Source organism: Podarcis cretensis (genome assembly GCF_951804945.1).
Source record: "Podarcis cretensis genome assembly, chromosome: 1".
Classification (NCBI taxonomy): Eukaryota; Metazoa; Chordata; class Lepidosauria; order Squamata; family Lacertidae; genus Podarcis; species Podarcis cretensis.
The window spans coordinates 21,640,674-21,656,516 of record NC_137170.1 but is presented as its reverse complement, the minus strand read 5'-3'; the positions used below and the strand labels follow the sequence as shown (position 1 = coordinate 21,656,516).

Below are 15,843 nucleotides of genomic sequence, written 5' to 3'. Positions count from 1 at the left end.
ACACTCTCTTCTCTTGCTCATTCATTGCAAGCAGGATGGCAGAGTAGAAAAGAGAGAAATCCCCAGGCTGCCCATGACAGCGTTAAACCCTTGCGTTGCAATACAGGGCCTCAGACCTTTCTGAAACGCTGACAGTAAGAATATTGAGCCTCTCCCCACCTGTCACAATTCCTCTCGAGTTCTGCATTAACTACACACCATGGCTGTCCCTTCCCACCTCTTTCATGGTGGCTTAATATTTAAACTGCTGGCTCTCCATTGCCAGGGGAATGGAAACAACATTTCCCTGCCCTGCCCTGACTTCTAAAATTTGGTTAAACCGGCTTGAGATCAAGAGGGAAACCTTTTAACCTGCGGCTCAACTGCAACAATGGTTCAGTCCCAGTAAGATGTCACCAATGTCATATCATTCCTCAGAGGGAAGGTCACAAAGGCAGCACATGGGCTGGAGCAAGATTAGGCAACATGGTGCCTTCAGATGTTCCGGCCTACAAATCTTGCCAGCTGCAGTCAACATGGCCAATGGTGAGAGATGACGAGAGTCAACAACCTGGGGAGGGCACCATGTTTGATGCTCATGGATAAATTTTAGGCTGGGGTTTTTTTTTGGGGGGGGGGTGTTTGCGTGCCCAGGCACAGGAGCCAGACCTCAGACCAAGGAAAACACATGACAACATATTTTGGAATTAAAATGGCCACAATTTTATTGAATTTCAAATGTAGGAAGCCTTGGCTTAGGCATTGGGCGTATATCCCTCTAAGCCCCCCCCCCCCCGGGGGTCTGAGGAAGACAGGGAACATGGGGACACTGCAAAACATGCTTTTACACAGCTGGCCCCCTCCCTGCACTGCTGAGGGAAGCTCTATGGCCCACTGCTGAGCGCTTGTGGTCAGAGACTCCCCTCAGGACCCTTCTAACAGGGAACCCTGATATCGCCGCCGCAGAAAGGGGTGAGTCACCGCAACATCCCTTCCTCGGTTGTTGGACTAAAGGATTCTGCCCAAGGCCTAAAACTGCCACCCAAGACCGTGAAATTGCCACCTCGCCGCCAAGACTACCTACAGCTGAAAGCCACACCTCATGTCCTCACCAACCATTCCTCAAGGCCCTGCTTCACATCCCACAACCAGTGTTCATTTCCCAATGGTGCACGTCATCAGCTCTAAACAATTCCAGCATGTACGTTTTAATGTCCGGATGTTTAATCACTCGGCTCCCAATACACAAGAGTCACATTGCAAATAGCCCTGTTCATTTTAACTTGTGCCCTGGGCCACAAACCTCACCCACAGCCAGAGCTGGTGAGCGGTTATTTAAGCACATCTCTATCCCACTGTAGCACTCACAGTTTGCAAAGTATAAAGTAAAGGTAAAGGGACCCCTGACCGTTAGGTCCAGTCGTGACCGACTCTGGGGTTGCAGCTCTCATCTCGCTTTATTGGCCGAGGGAGCAGGCATACAGCTTCCGGGTCATGTGGCCAGCATGACTAAGCCGCTTCTGGCGAACCAGAGCAGCGCACGGAAACGCCGTGCACTTTTTGGCGTGCTTTCGAACTGCTAGGTTGGCAGGAGCAGGGACCGAGCAACGGGAGCTCACCCCGTCGTGGGGATTCGAACCACTGACCTTCTGATCGGTGAGTCCTAGGCTCTGTGGTTTAACCCACAGCACCACCCGCGTCCCTTTTTTTTGCAAAGTATATAACCACCCATATATTTGTTTGGTTCTTGCTGCAACATCCACAAGTGGTGGATCACTCTTATTCCCATACTGAAGATGGCCAATTATAGTGGGGAATTTGGGGCCCATCTCTTCCAGTCCCAAGCCTGACTTCTCATTTTTTTCCTGAAGTTTTCCAATATTTCATATGTACATTTCAATACATAATAAAAACTCCCCCCCCCCAAAAAAAAACTTCCCAGCCCCATTCCCATGGTGTTTCTGTTTGTTTCCCCCTGCTGCACTGTCTTTTATCTCTTAAACCTTAACAAGAATACCATAACCTCTAATCCCTTCTGTTGCTCATAGTTCAAATCATGCTCATGCGTTCATCATATAATAATATTTCTTTAAATTAATCCAAAAGGGTTTCCATTCTTCCACAAAACCTTCGTCATTAGACCAAGCCTGACTTTTCTTATCTACTGCCCAAGGTGGGTCCTGTGTGGGAATTTAAAAATGCCTATAAATGGGAAGCTGGTTAGACACAGCTGTTGCAAGTCCTTGGATTCGAGACCTGGTGGCCCTGGTTTCACCACCATACGTGAATAACTCTTCTACATCCTTTCCAACTAAGCATGACTTACAAGAATGAGATTGTGAAGACCCTTAGAAGGGGCTGGACACAAGAGACCAAATCAGTCCATCTGGCCTCCGAAAAGTTCAGTGTGTGCCTAAAGGAGTGTTTCACCTTACATAAGCTTTTAAAGCAAGGCAAGGCACTTACTATGACATACCAAGGCCCCTGGCAACAGGGCTAGCATGAGCGTGTGAAGTGTGATGTCAGCAGCACATGCAGAATCCAGTGATAATGGAGAAAAGCAACAACGGCCTAACAGAGACACTGCTGTGAGGCTGGGTGGTGATTTATAGGGCCACAGCTAAGCGACAGAGCATCTGCTTTGCGGGTCCAATCCCCGACACCTTCTGCTTGTCAGTGTAGATGAGGGACAGCCAATGTGTCTTCCAGAACTTGTTGGATCACAACTCCCATCATCTCTGGCCATTTGGCTGGGGATGATGGGAGCTGTAGTCCAAAAACATATGGAAAACACTATGTTGGCTATCACAATGCTGAGCTAGCTGGGCCAACTACCAGACTTGGTATACGCAGTGGTGATGTTTAACTGCTTGAGGTGAAACAGGAAGAGCCGCCCTGTCACTCCTGCCACCACCACCGACATCAGCACTGATTTCAGGCAGGATCATGCTGATTTCAGGCGAGATCTCACCTAAATTGGCACCAATGGTAGAGGTGCTTATTTGCTGATGCGGTTCTCATGGCTGCCAATTCCTGACTTGCTTTACATTGCTGCCCATTGCCCAGACTTGAAAGAGAACTTTATCCATCTCCTCACCATCACATAAGACTCCAAAGTGAGTCTTGCTTAGGTGAAAGGCCATAGTTCAGTGGTAGGGTGCATGCTTCCATGCAGAAGGTTGTAGGTTCAATCCTTGGCTTCTCCAGTTAGTGCTGGGAGATAACCCAATCCCGGGCAGCTTTTGACAATGCTGAGTGAGATGGACCAATCTTCTGATTCAGTATAAGAAAGCTTTCTACATCCCTCCTTCTGCACTTGATGCAAAGGCAGCCTGCATAGCAACACTAGTGTGGGGTGGCATCCCCCCCCCCACATCATTACACAATGTTCAACCCCAGACCTTGCGGAATTCTAGAGTAACCGTTTCCATCTTTCTTTGAACAAAGCTCAAATGATCTCTTGCTATAAATTGGGCAGAGAAATATAGAACATGTGATGCTGAAATCATTTTTTTGGGGGGGAGGGAAAGTCAGATGACTCAAATCACTAACCTTCAGAGCAACTTGAGCCCAGCTGCTTAAAGGCTGCTGAACCCAGTCATTTCTTTTATTTTCTTTTAATATTGGCCTCTTGATCCTTTAATCCAGTTGAACATTACGACATTAAAATAATAATTTGGGTTGAGAGGAACCCCTCCTTGTGCATACTGTATGCAGCCTTTCAGACGCAACTTTAAACAAAACATAATTCCTTCAGCTTACACATTCCTCCTTTTGGAGAGAGAGATATTGTACTGGGAGAAGTGAAAAACAATTCAGCAGCTTTTGAATTACTTACATTGCTGTCCTCCAAAAACTTGAGGGCTTTTGCGATATTGTTCAGTCGAAAAATACGATGGGTTGAGGGCTTGTATTCATGCAGCTAAAAAAGGAGGGAAGTAAGCCAGTTAGTGCTTTTTAAAGTGCATTATTGAAGGGGGAAATGCTGTGGCATCCGCTTTGCATGCAAAAGGTCCCATTTCAAACCCACCGCCTGAAACCCTGGAAAGCCATTGCCAGACAGTGCAGGCTCTACTGAGCTAATTCTGAGCACATCTACCAGGAGGTAAACACCAGTAAGACAAGCTGGAACGTTTGCAGAGGAGAGGGACTGAGGTTATCAAGGGTCTGGAAACCAAGCCTTACGAGGAATGCTTGCGGAGGTTGGGTATGTTTAGCCTGGAAAACTGGGAGGATATATGATAGCCATCTTGTCAAATGGAAGCTGGAGCAAGCTTGTTTTCTCCTGCTCTGGAGGGTAGGACTCGAACCAATGGCTTCAAGTTACAAGAAAGGAGATTCTGACTCAACTTCAGGAAGAACCTTCTGACATCAAGAGCTGTTCAACAGTAGAACAGGCTCCCTCAGAAGATGATGCCTGGACCTCAGAATGGAGGTATCTCTTCAGAGGATGAGCAGAGGAACTTGACTCACCCACCATCCGCAAACCTCACACTGTCATTGGCCATGAAGAGCCATTGGATCCAGACCTCATTCCTTCCACAAGACTGGCATCCCCCTGCACCAACTGCCTGGGCTAGGTCAGTGACCCACCATTTCTGCCCTAGCCCCATAGGAGCAGGACAGCCGGGCTGGAGCAACCACCAAAGAGGCCAGCTAGCTGAACACAAGGCCACACAGAAGGAAAGGGAAGCCACAGGGGACATTTGTCCAGATCAGGGCCTGGCTGAGAGCCATTGTTTTTGGGTTGTTTTGTTTTTCTACTTTGTAAATGGAGGTTAGTATGAGGCTTGGGATTGCTACCGTGGAGGGGCGAGGGAGGTATGGCGGTGGGGGCAGATGTTATAGGCGAAGGGGATTGAGATACGGATATGCTCGTACCCCTTCCAATCTGCGCCCCATCCCGAGAGACGAGGGTAGGGTGAGCAAGGATTACTCACCTCCTTCACTGGTGTTGTGCAATGCCAGGTCTATAGGCAACAAAACCGCCACCCTGCGAGATTTCTTCACCTCGCAGGGGGTCGACCTGGCTTGTGTGACGGAGACCTGGGTGCGCGAAGGGGTAACTGTTACCTTACGAGAGATGGCGCCCCCGGGTTTCTCCATCCTCCACCAGTCACGGACTGTGGGCCGGGGGGGGAGGGGTGGCATTATTAATCCGGGCAGATTGTTCTTTCAGGGCTCTACCATCGCCTTCGATCCCCGGCATTGAATGTGTTGGCCTAGTGTGGGGCTCCGAGGAGAGCTTGGCTGTCTGGCTGGTGTACCGGCCACCTAGCACACCAGCAGCCACCCTGTCAGGCCTGCTGGAGGCGGTGGCCGGCTGGGCCTTGGAGTTCCCTAACCTATTGGTATTGGGAGACTTCAACTTCCATGCTGATGCCACAGGCTCTGGACCTGGTGTCTTCCATGGCGACACTAGGGCTCTCCCAGTTTGTTTCGGGCCCCACAGATCAAGCAGGCCACACACTGGATTTGATCTTTGGTGCCGGTATAGATGTGATCATGTCTCCTTCGATGAAGGTGCCATGGTCTGATCACTACGCTCTGAAAGCCAGGATTGACTTTCCACCCCCACCCTGCTTAGGTGGCGAGCCGATTTGGGCTCGCCCGCAGAGGCTGATGGACCCTGATAGATTCCGTCAAGCCTTGCGGGACCTTGCTCCCCCTGGCGACTCATTGACTGAGCTTGTTGAGGGCTGGAATACCCAGCTCCTGGCAGCCATCAATGAGATCGCACCTAAGCGCCCTCTGCGACCCGGCAGAAACCGGGCTCCCTGGTTTACCGAGGAGCTTCGGAAAATGAAGCGGGACCTCAGACGGCTAGAGCGAGTATGGCGGGGTGCCCGTGACGGAGCCTCAAGAACATCTTATAGGGTCTTTATGAAAACCTATGAGATGGCAGTGAAGGCCGCTAAGAAGTCTTACTTCTCGGCCTCCATTGCATCCGCTAGCTCTCGCCCGGCACAATTATTTAGTATAATTCAGTCTTTAACGTCCCTTGAAGGACAGCCAAATCTAAATAACAATCTGACACACAGCTGTGAGGCATTTGCGAGCTTTTTTTGCGGAGAAGGTCCTGTTGCTCCGCCATGACCTCCCTGCCAATTTGGATACAATAAAGGAACTGGAGGCCCCTCGACTGTCCTCGGGTCCAGTATTGGACCACTTTGACCGGATATCTCCAGCCGATGTGGACAGACTCCTCCAAGCTGGAAAGCCCACCACCTGTCCTCTTGACCCGTGCCCGTCATGGCTGATTAGAGCGTGTCCAGACGAGGTGCGGGCCCCCCTGGGGGATATCATCAATTTGTCCCTTGGCACTGGGATATTCCCAGGGGAAGTGAAGGAGGCAGTGGTGCGCCCGCTCTTAAAGAAAACATCATTAGATCCCTTAGATCTATCCAATTACCGCCCGGTCTCGAATCTTCCATTCCTGGGCAAGGTGATTGAGAGAGCGGTTGCTGAACAGCTTGGTAGGTTTCTGGATGAAACATCTGCTCTGGATCCATTCCAGTCCGGCTTCCGCGCTGGTCATGGGACCGAGACGGCTCTGGTCGCCCTAACAGATGATCTCCGCAGGCAGCTGGATCAAGGCGGGTCGGGGCTGCTGATTCTTCTAGATCTGTCAGCAGCCTTCGACATGGTCGATCATGAACTCCTGGACCACCGCCTTGCCGACGTGGGGATCCAGGGCACAGTCCTTCAATGGCTGCGCTCGTTTCTCTCTGGTCGGGGACAGAGGGTGGCGCTCGGGGGGGAATTGTCATCGCGCCACTCCTTGGTGTGTGGAGTGCCTCAGGGTGCGATTCTCTCCCCGATGCTTTTTAACATCTTTATGCGCCCCCTCACCCAGCTTGTCCGGAGTTTTGGGCTGGGTTGCCATCAGTATGCTGATGACACCCAACTCTATCTGTTGATGGATGGCCATCCTGACTCGGCCCCAGACACACTGGCGAGATGTCTGGAAGCTGTGGCTGGATGGTTACGTGGGAGCCGGTTGAACTTAAATCCTTCGAAGACAGAGGTCCTCTGGCTGGGGCGGGACGATATGGGATTGAGGGGGCAACTCCCATCTCTTGCGGGGGTGCAATTAGTGCCAGCACCGTCCGTTAAGAGTTTGGGTGTAATCTTTGATACCTCCCTCTCTATGGAGGCGCAGATTACAGCTATAACAAAGGCGGCATTTTTTCATCTCCGCCAAGCTAAGCAGTTGGCCCCTTATCTCTCTCGCCCTGACCTAGCCACTGTGATCCATGCGACGGTCACCTCCAGACTGGATTATTGTAACTCGCTCTACGTGGGGCTGCCCTTGAGACTGACCCAGAAACTCCAGCGGGTGCAGAATGCCGCGGCGAGACTCCTTATGGGGTCTTCGCTGCCAGATCACATTCATCCGGTACTATACCAGCTGCACTGGCTCCCGGTGGAGTACAGGATCAGGTTTAAGGTGCTGGTTTTAACCTTTAAAGCCCTATATGGCCTAGGACCCTCGTACCTACGGGACCGCCTCTCCTGGTATGCCCCACAGAGAAACCTACGGTCTGCAAATAATAACACCCTCAAGGTCCCAGGCCTCAGAGAGGTTAGGCTGGCCTCAACTAGAGCCAGGGCCTTCTCGGCTGTGGCTCCAATCTGGTGGAACGTTCTGTCACAAGAGACTAGGGCCCTGCGGGACCTGACATCCTTCCGCAGGGCCTGCAAGACAGAGTTGTTCCACCAGGCCTTTGGTCAGGGCGCAGCCTGACTCCCTCCTCTGGCAACCTGCACAGAATCTTGCTTAATCGGTTGCCGTTAATTTGATTTTAATTAATTTTTTTAATGAAATATTTTTAGAATGTGTAATTGTTTGATTGTTTGATTGTCTGATTGTTGTTGGCCGCCCTGAGCCCGGCTTTGGCTGGGGAGGGCGGGATATAAATAAAATTTATTATTATTATTATTATTATTATTATTATTATTATGTCAGACAGAGGCTGTTAACGAAGGTTTACACGTACCAGATTTTGCCCTGAGAGAACTTCCAGCAGAGCCATCAAAATTTTGCCATCTTTAACATCAACCAGCAAATCTTTCACTTCCAGAGGGGGGCTGCACTGTGAAGAAAGAAAAGGGCACAGGATTGAGAAAGGTGACCTTTGGCTCTGTCACAGGGCGAGCTAAACAGTAAATCACATACTTCAAAATTGGAGTCAACTCGTTATTTGCAAACATTGTCTTCATAGACTTAGCGGAGTGTCAGACCTAAAGAGCACAAAAGCTCATTCCCTGTAGGTCTTACTCCATGAAATCAGTTCTGAGACTGAAGGTCCCCCCTCCCCATGGTTGTCTATGTCTCCACTGCTTCAGGACAAGCAATCAGAGACTATACCTGCATGCCTGTTTTTGCTCCTCCCGTTTCATGCTTCTTCTGGTTCTGGGAGTCATGGGGAAAGTGGAGATACCCGTGACTCTTCACCAGCATGACTCATCTCTGCCTCTTCACCTCTCTCCTTTCACTAGCCTGATGAAGCTTCTGATTCTGAACTTCTCTCTGCCACAAACTCTCCCCTGTTCACTAAGCCCTGTCACCTCTTCAGCTTCCAACATCTCCACCTCCCAGTCTTCTCCCTCTGACCACTCATTATTGTTCCACCACCAATCCCCAGGCTCTGAGTTTTCTTTCTTTGGGGGTTTCCCAGCTGGTTCCTCCCACCACTTCTCTGTGTCCAACCAGTCCATGATAGGCACTCAGTTGGAAAGGACCTCCAGACCACCTGCAAATGTATCAACAGATAATAAATATTTAAGGAATAATATGAACCCCTATCCTTTCTCATCCACTTTTCAATAACTGCAATTTTTAAAAATGATTCATTGGTTTGTTATTGCTGTTGTTATTTATCTGCCCTTCATCCTAAGGTCCCAGGGCAGGTTACAACAATTAAAACATTATATTCAAAACAGTTTTAAACAACTTAAAATCACAGAGATAAGGTGGGTCCCAAAAATATACATCCAAAATGCCAAAAGCCAAGATAGAAAGGTGTGTCTATAATATTTGAGTGGGCTAATTTGTTCAACAGGCTTACCTTTTCCAAATGTAGGTTTATCCAACGGGTAAAAGTCCTTTTCTGCACATTTTCCCTTTCCACTAGAAAGGAAAGATATAAAGAAACTCAGGTTTATTAAAAAGGGAAGCGCCTATTTAACAAAGTGAATCTGCTTAGGAGAAGCAAGGTTTGGCTTCCAGTGCAACTGTGGACTTATATGTTATGCAATCTATGAAAATAACATTAAGGACACTTGCCGAAAGAACACCAGAGGATGCTCCCAGCATCATCGGGCCACATTTGATTCACATGTCTCTCGCTGCTTGCACCTTTTCTATTGCAGAACTCCCAATACGAAGCATTTCAATCTGCATGGCTCACAGAGGCTTCATAAATGTAATACAGTTTCCAAAAACCCAATTAAACATGTTCTTTTTGTACCTATCCTTGTGAAAAGCAGCAGTCAAAAAGGAAGAAAGAAAAATCTGTCCAAGTCTTAAGATGTCTGCTCACATACATATGGTTTACTGAATCTGTGTTGGCTTTTTCTGGGCATCCAGAGAGCAGTAACAGGATTATAAATCTCATAATTACATACAACACACGGCTAGGCCTGTTCACCAATCCACGGCACCATGCCAGAAAGAAGTCATGTTTACTAGAACTCAGTAATATAAACAGTAAAGAGAGAGAGAGAGAACAGTCTGGTTTCAGTTTTAACCTTCCAGAGTTCCAGGCTCAATAAAGACAACAGGAACTCAAGAGGAGAAATGATCACCAGGCAGCTGACTTCGAAACTAGGCTTAACTCTTACTCTCAACTCAAGTTTGAAGCAGCACACCGAGACCAGTCGTTGCTCGTTCTCCCTGTGCACTCGGCACTCCAGAACCCCTTCAGCATTTGTGTGTAAAGACGTGACAATGGCTTACTGGCATTCTAGAGCCCCGGCGCACCCAGGTCATGTTCCCATGGGATGCCTCTGCAAGATGATGGAAACTGAGTCAGCAGCAAAAGTTAACTCAGTCTAAGATTCATAGAGTTGGAAGGGACCCTGAGGTCCCCCTTGAAATGAAGGAATATGCAGCTGTCCCATACGGAGATTGAACCTGCAAACACGGAGTTATCAGCACCAGGTTCTAACCCACTGAGCTTTGCATGCAGGTGCTGCAACTCAGATTAACTAGTTAACAAAAATCAGAGCAGGGTAGCGAGGAAATGAACAGTATGGGACAGGAAAGGGTTGTGTTGGGGCTACCCTTGAGGTTGGTCTGGAGGCTGCAGTCAGTGCAGAACACAGTAGCTAGATTGCTTGTAGGAGCAAACTACTGCCAGCATATAATATCTGTTATATGTTATAAAAAAAATCCTTCCTACACACACAAACACACACACACACACAACCTAGATCACTGGAGCAGTTTTGAATAAAATACGATTGCATCTTGCGTGCAAATAATTTGTGCTCTCTGTTCCTGTTTTTGAAAATGCAAATAAAAATAAAACAACAACAACAACTTTTACAATTTCAACCTTAAGCCCTTGAAAGCTGGCCAGTTGAATTTATGGACATGCATGAACAACATAGAACAAGGGAACCTGGTGGGGGTGGAGGAAAGTCAGGGGATTCTAGTAGTCCCAGGTTTTGGATTCAATGTGCACTGTCTATAGAGTTGTTTTAAGGTTTTGATGTATGGTTTTTCTTTTTCATGTGATGTTTAGTTGTTGTAAAATTAATAAAAATATTATTTCTTTTTTTTAAAAAAGAAAGCCATCCAGTTGAAATCCCGTAAATTAATTGCATGCAAAGCAAAAAGCTTAAGAGCTCCTTTTGCACCAGGTTTTTCTGGTGCAGAAAGAGCTTTTAAGCTATCTGCCTTTCTTACCAGACTCTGGGACGCTCTCACAAGATATTCAGGGATCATGAGCTCTTGCAAAAGCATTCTGGAGCCCAGGAAGCAAGGCTTAAAAGCTGCCCATCTTGCTTAGAAGGCAAGGATGGTTTGTGTGGAAAGAGAAGCAGCAAGGTGGCAAATGAATTTTACAAGCAATGTGGACAAGATGACTAAAGCATGCAAAACCAGGCTCTGGCACATTGAGTGGACAAGACCAATAGTGGGACCAATGGTCAAGAAGGCGGTTTCTGCACATGCTGTTGAGGGAAGTGAGGGGCAGATGGGGCTCATCAACCTGGGAAGGTAGCCCATCTAGGAGAAGGAAAACTCTGATCATAAACCTCTGCTGCCTTGCAGGATACCTTTGGGAGAAGAAAAGGCTAAGGAGTAAATGCTACAGAAATTTGGAGTCCCTAAGACTAAGATCATTGCCACCTCCTGGCAAATAGAAGAGGAAGAAATGGAGGCAGTGAGAGATTTTACTTTCTTGGGCTCCATGATCACTGCAGATGGAGACAGCAGTCATGAAATTAAAAGACGCCTGCTTCTTGGGAGAAAAGCAATGACAAACCTAGACAGCATCTTAAAAAGCAGAGACATCACCTTGCCAACAAAGGCCCATATAGTTAAAGCTATGGTTTTCCCAGTAGTGATGTATGGAAGCAAGAGCTGGACCATAAAGAAGGCTGATCGCCGAAGAATTGATGCTTTTGAATTATGGTGCTGGAGGAGACTCTTGAGAGTCCCATGGACTGAAAGAAGATCAAACCTATCCATTCTTAAGGAAATCAGCCCTGAGTGCTCACTGGAAGGACAGATCCTGAAGCTGAGGCTCCAATACTTTGGCCACCTCATGAGAAGAGAAAACTCCCTGGAAAAGACCCTGATGTTGGGAAAGATTGAGGGCACAAGGAGAAGGGGACGACAGAGGACGAGATGGTTGGACAGTGTTATCAAAGCTATAAACATGAGTCTGACCAAACTGCGGGAGGCAGTGGAAGACAGGAGTGACTGGCCTGCTCTGGTCCATGGGGTCACGAAGAGTTGGACACGACTAAACGACAACAACTAAAGCTGATCCATCTGTTCTTTAGGAGGGCAGTAGAGTTCTAGATTTTATCTTTCTTTCTTTTTAGTTGAGGAAAATGCAACAACTTTTTCTGCTGTTTGCAAGACCAGCATCCACCATTTTGTACTACCCAAGGGATCTGAGAGGGGGCGGGGAATTTGCTTCTTCAGTTGAGTAGTACTTTAAACAAAAACAACAAAAAGGCCTCATGAGTTTGCATTGGATTTGGCTACCACTTAATAAAATGATGTTAGTTACTAAAAATAGCCCCTCTTGTTTTACTGGATTAGAACAGTAAAGCCTAATTTAATTGAAAAATAACTTCACTCTGTGTTCTTTTATTCCAGGAGGTTGCCAAGCTTTAAACTGCTCAAGTTATGAGTTTACCTACTCCGATTTTCAAATCATTCGTAGTGGCAAAATCGCACAGATATTCTCTTTCTTCTCTCCCCCTCCCTTTATTTCAGGATTCTGTGGAAATTTCATTTGGTGGGTAGAAAAGTAGAAACCACTCCACTGGGAGGACTAGACGGTGCTGGATTTTGATGGGATCCAGCAGGCTCCTTCTTATATTATGGGATGGGATGTGGGAAAGAGACTGAGTTAAAGGAGGTTTAAAATCCCTTCACGTCTGCTCTGATCCCAGCAAATAATTACACAAATACCTCGCTGAAGTTTGCATTTTAAAAACCTGCACCCCAGCATTTCTTTCGGCTCTTTGTCAGAGGTATTTTCCAGAATTGTTGAACTGTCAGTGTTTTTCTTTTTTTAAGTATTTCACACACCTGTTATTCTCCATTCTCCTATCATATCTCAACAGAATCTCTTCTCATTCAAACTGGTGTCAGAAAAGCTGGTTGCACACTTTACGAACTACTGTCAGCAATCCCATCCCCTCCCACTTCCTTAAAAATCCAGATGTCGTTCCATTTCAGTTTTATTTTTGGCCACTGTGAGCACGCCGCATATTTTAAAATCTATTCCTATCTTTGAAAAACAGAGTTTATGCTATAATTTTCTCTGGCAATGGGTTATACAGCCATTCTTGATGGGATTATCTTCTATCTTGTTAATTATGGTGAAAAGCGCCCTGGAATTCTGAAATATGAAGTTACAGCGCAATGGGTAATTATACCAAATTACATAATGAAACATACACTTACTGCTATTTCATCCATGGCCAATACTACTCTGTAAGATTCACAAAGGACCAGCCCTACCATTGGGTAGGATGAAGCAAACCACCTCAACCCCACCTTCCTCTTTTAATGAACTTTTTGGTCTTTCCCAGTCTGCATCTATATCAGAATTGTTTTTATTTTTTATTTTATCACTTGCTGTTTGTCAACTTGTGCTCCTCTGGGAAGAAGGGCAGGATATAAGTTAAAGAAATGAATGGCAGGCTTGGGGATGATATTAAAAGGGCATTTTGTCATTTAGTTAATTTCACTGTTTTACCACCAGAGTTCCAGCAACTGGTATTCAGAAGCATTGCTGCCTCGCAACCGTGGGCACAGAACATAATCATCATGTCTTGCTAGCAACCACAATAGAATCATAGAATTCTAGAGTTGGAAGGGACCCCCAGAGTCATCTAGTCCAACCCCCTGTAATGCAGGAATCCCAGCTAAGGTAAAGATAAAGGGATCCCTGACCATTAGGTCCATTCATGGCCAACTCTGGGGTTGTGGTGCTCAACTCGCTTTATTGGCCGAGGGAGCCGGCGTACAGCTTCCGGGTCATTTGACCAGCATGACTGAGCTGCTTCTGGCGAAACAGAGCAGTGCACGGAAACGCCGTTTACCTTCCCGCCTATTTATCTACTTGGTACCTATTTATCTACTTGCACTTTGACGTGCTTTTGAACTGCTAGGTTGGCAGGAGCAGGGACCGAGCAACGGGAGCTCTCCCCGTCACAGGGATTCAAACTGCCGACCTTCTGACCGGCAAGTTCTAGGCTCTGTGGTTTAACCCACAGCTAAAGCATCCATAATACATGGCCATCCAACCTCTGCTTTAAAAACTCTAAGGAAGGAGAGACCACGACCTCTCAAGAGAGACCGTTTCACTGTTGAACAACCCTCTCCTCCATAGAAAAGGATCCTTACTTCAGATCATTGCCCTCAAGCTCATGGTTTGCTGTACACAGAATAAATACGTTTCATGGGACAGGGTGGAGCTCAGCAGCCCTTCGCCTCCACATAACTGCTTACATGCCGTGAACACCCATACAAGGCTCTGTTCAGATCTCAAACTATCATCTGCTTGTAGAGCGTTGTGTTTATACAAAAACATATGGCAAACAGTTTGAAAGTCCTGCTAACTTAGTTTGTGAGAACATGGGCAAGGCTCCACGAGGCTGAACCGGTTTTGCACCTTAGGAGGAGGAGATGAAAGACTTGAGTGTGTGTGTGTGTGTGTGTGTGTGTGTCGTTGTTTGTTTCAATTCACCATGTCTTCGTTTGCTTCACCCTTGATAGGAAAGTCAGAACTGGAGCAAAATGTTCTGTCCATGTTGGAAAGGAGAACTTAACATTTGTCCCAGGAGTCATGTGAAATTCCATGTCCCCTGCCAGGGAAAGGAATCATTGTTCATAAAATGTATTTCTAAACTGAAGTTGCTATTACTATTTGGTTTAGAATACAAATTGTCCTGTAACTGTAAACTGTACAGGCTAGGGCAAAATCCCATATCATCTTGGCTTTAAGTTACAAGAAAGGAGACTCCCACTAAACATATGAAAAAAACTTTCTGAGAGTAAGAGCTCTTTGATCATGGAACAGTCTCCCTTGGGAGGTTGTGGACTCTCCTTCCTTGGAGGTTTTTAAGCGGAGAGTGGATTCCCATCTGTCATAGAAGCTTTAGCTGAGATTCCTGCATTGCAGGGGATTGGACTAGATGACCCATGGGTCCCTTCCAACTCTACAAATCTATGATTCCATGCTCATCAATGTCTTATGCAGACCGTTTTGACTCACCAATTCCACTACCATATTCATTGCAGAATTTAGCTTTACAGAAATCAGTTCTCTGTCTGACGGGCTGAAAGAGGACAATTCTCTATTTGAGGGAGCCCTGTATCTGAAAGGCTATCCAGTCCTAGTTCAGTTTAAAAATAAAGAACCCTAAGAGAAGGAATCAAGAAGGGCCTGGAAGTTACCACCAGACTAGGCAGGACGCACTACATCGGTTTTCAGCCTTCCTCACTATGGAAAGTTGTAAAAAGGTAAAGGGACCCCTGACTGCTTCTGGTGAACCAGAGCAGCGCACAGAAACGCCATTTACCTTCCCGCCGGAGCTGTACTTATTTATCTACTTGCACTTTGATGTGCTTTCGAACTGCTAGGTTGGCAGGAGCAGGGACCGAGCAACGGGAGCTCACCCCGTCACGGGGATTTGTTTTTTTTTTTTTCCTGCATAATTTTTATTGTTTTTTAATCATAACAAACAAGAAAGTAAAACAATTTACGCCTTGTTATCACAGATTTCTTTCTATAAGACTTCCTTCAGCTTCCCCTGAAATCATCCATACGCTAATTTAACAAATTCACACAAATCCTAGCTTATATTGACATTATTTTCTCTTTCCTTCTTTTTCTCTTTAGACAATATTCCAACCTTTTCACAGAGCTTTTTTAAACCCAACTAGCATTATCTGACCTTCACTTATATTTTCCAGATATTCCACAAATTTCCCCCAATCCTCAATGAACCTTTGGTCTTTTAAATATCTAATTTTCCCCGTCAATCTGTCCATCTCCGCGTATTCTAGTAGTTTTGCTCTCCATTCCTCAAGCGTCGGTATGTTCTGTTGTTTCCAATTTTGGGCCAATAGGACCCTTGCGGCTGTTGTTGCATATTGGAAGAATT

General features: G+C 46.6%; 1 protein-coding gene across 3 annotated transcripts in view; it reads right to left on the bottom strand.

The window, feature by feature from the left end:
* CLMN (calmin) overlaps positions 1-15,843 on the bottom strand; it is a 76,169-nt gene that overhangs the window by 21,593 nt on the left and 38,733 nt on the right. The window contains exons 1-4 of one of the 3 annotated variants that reach the window (XM_079948173.1): positions 9,826-9,922; positions 9,051-9,112; positions 7,980-8,075; positions 3,818-3,901 (exon numbers count right to left, since the gene is read on the bottom strand). In XM_079948173.1, the coding sequence (XP_079804299.1) occupies positions 3,818-3,901; positions 7,980-8,075; positions 9,051-9,112; position 9,826 (243 nt within the window). In that variant the 5' untranslated portion in view covers positions 9,827-9,922. Of the gene's footprint in view, positions 1-2,305; positions 2,459-3,817; positions 3,902-7,979; positions 8,076-9,050; positions 9,113-9,825; positions 9,923-15,843 lie in introns of those variants that run through there. The other 2 variants (XM_079948172.1, XM_079948174.1) reach the window with 2 other exon arrangements.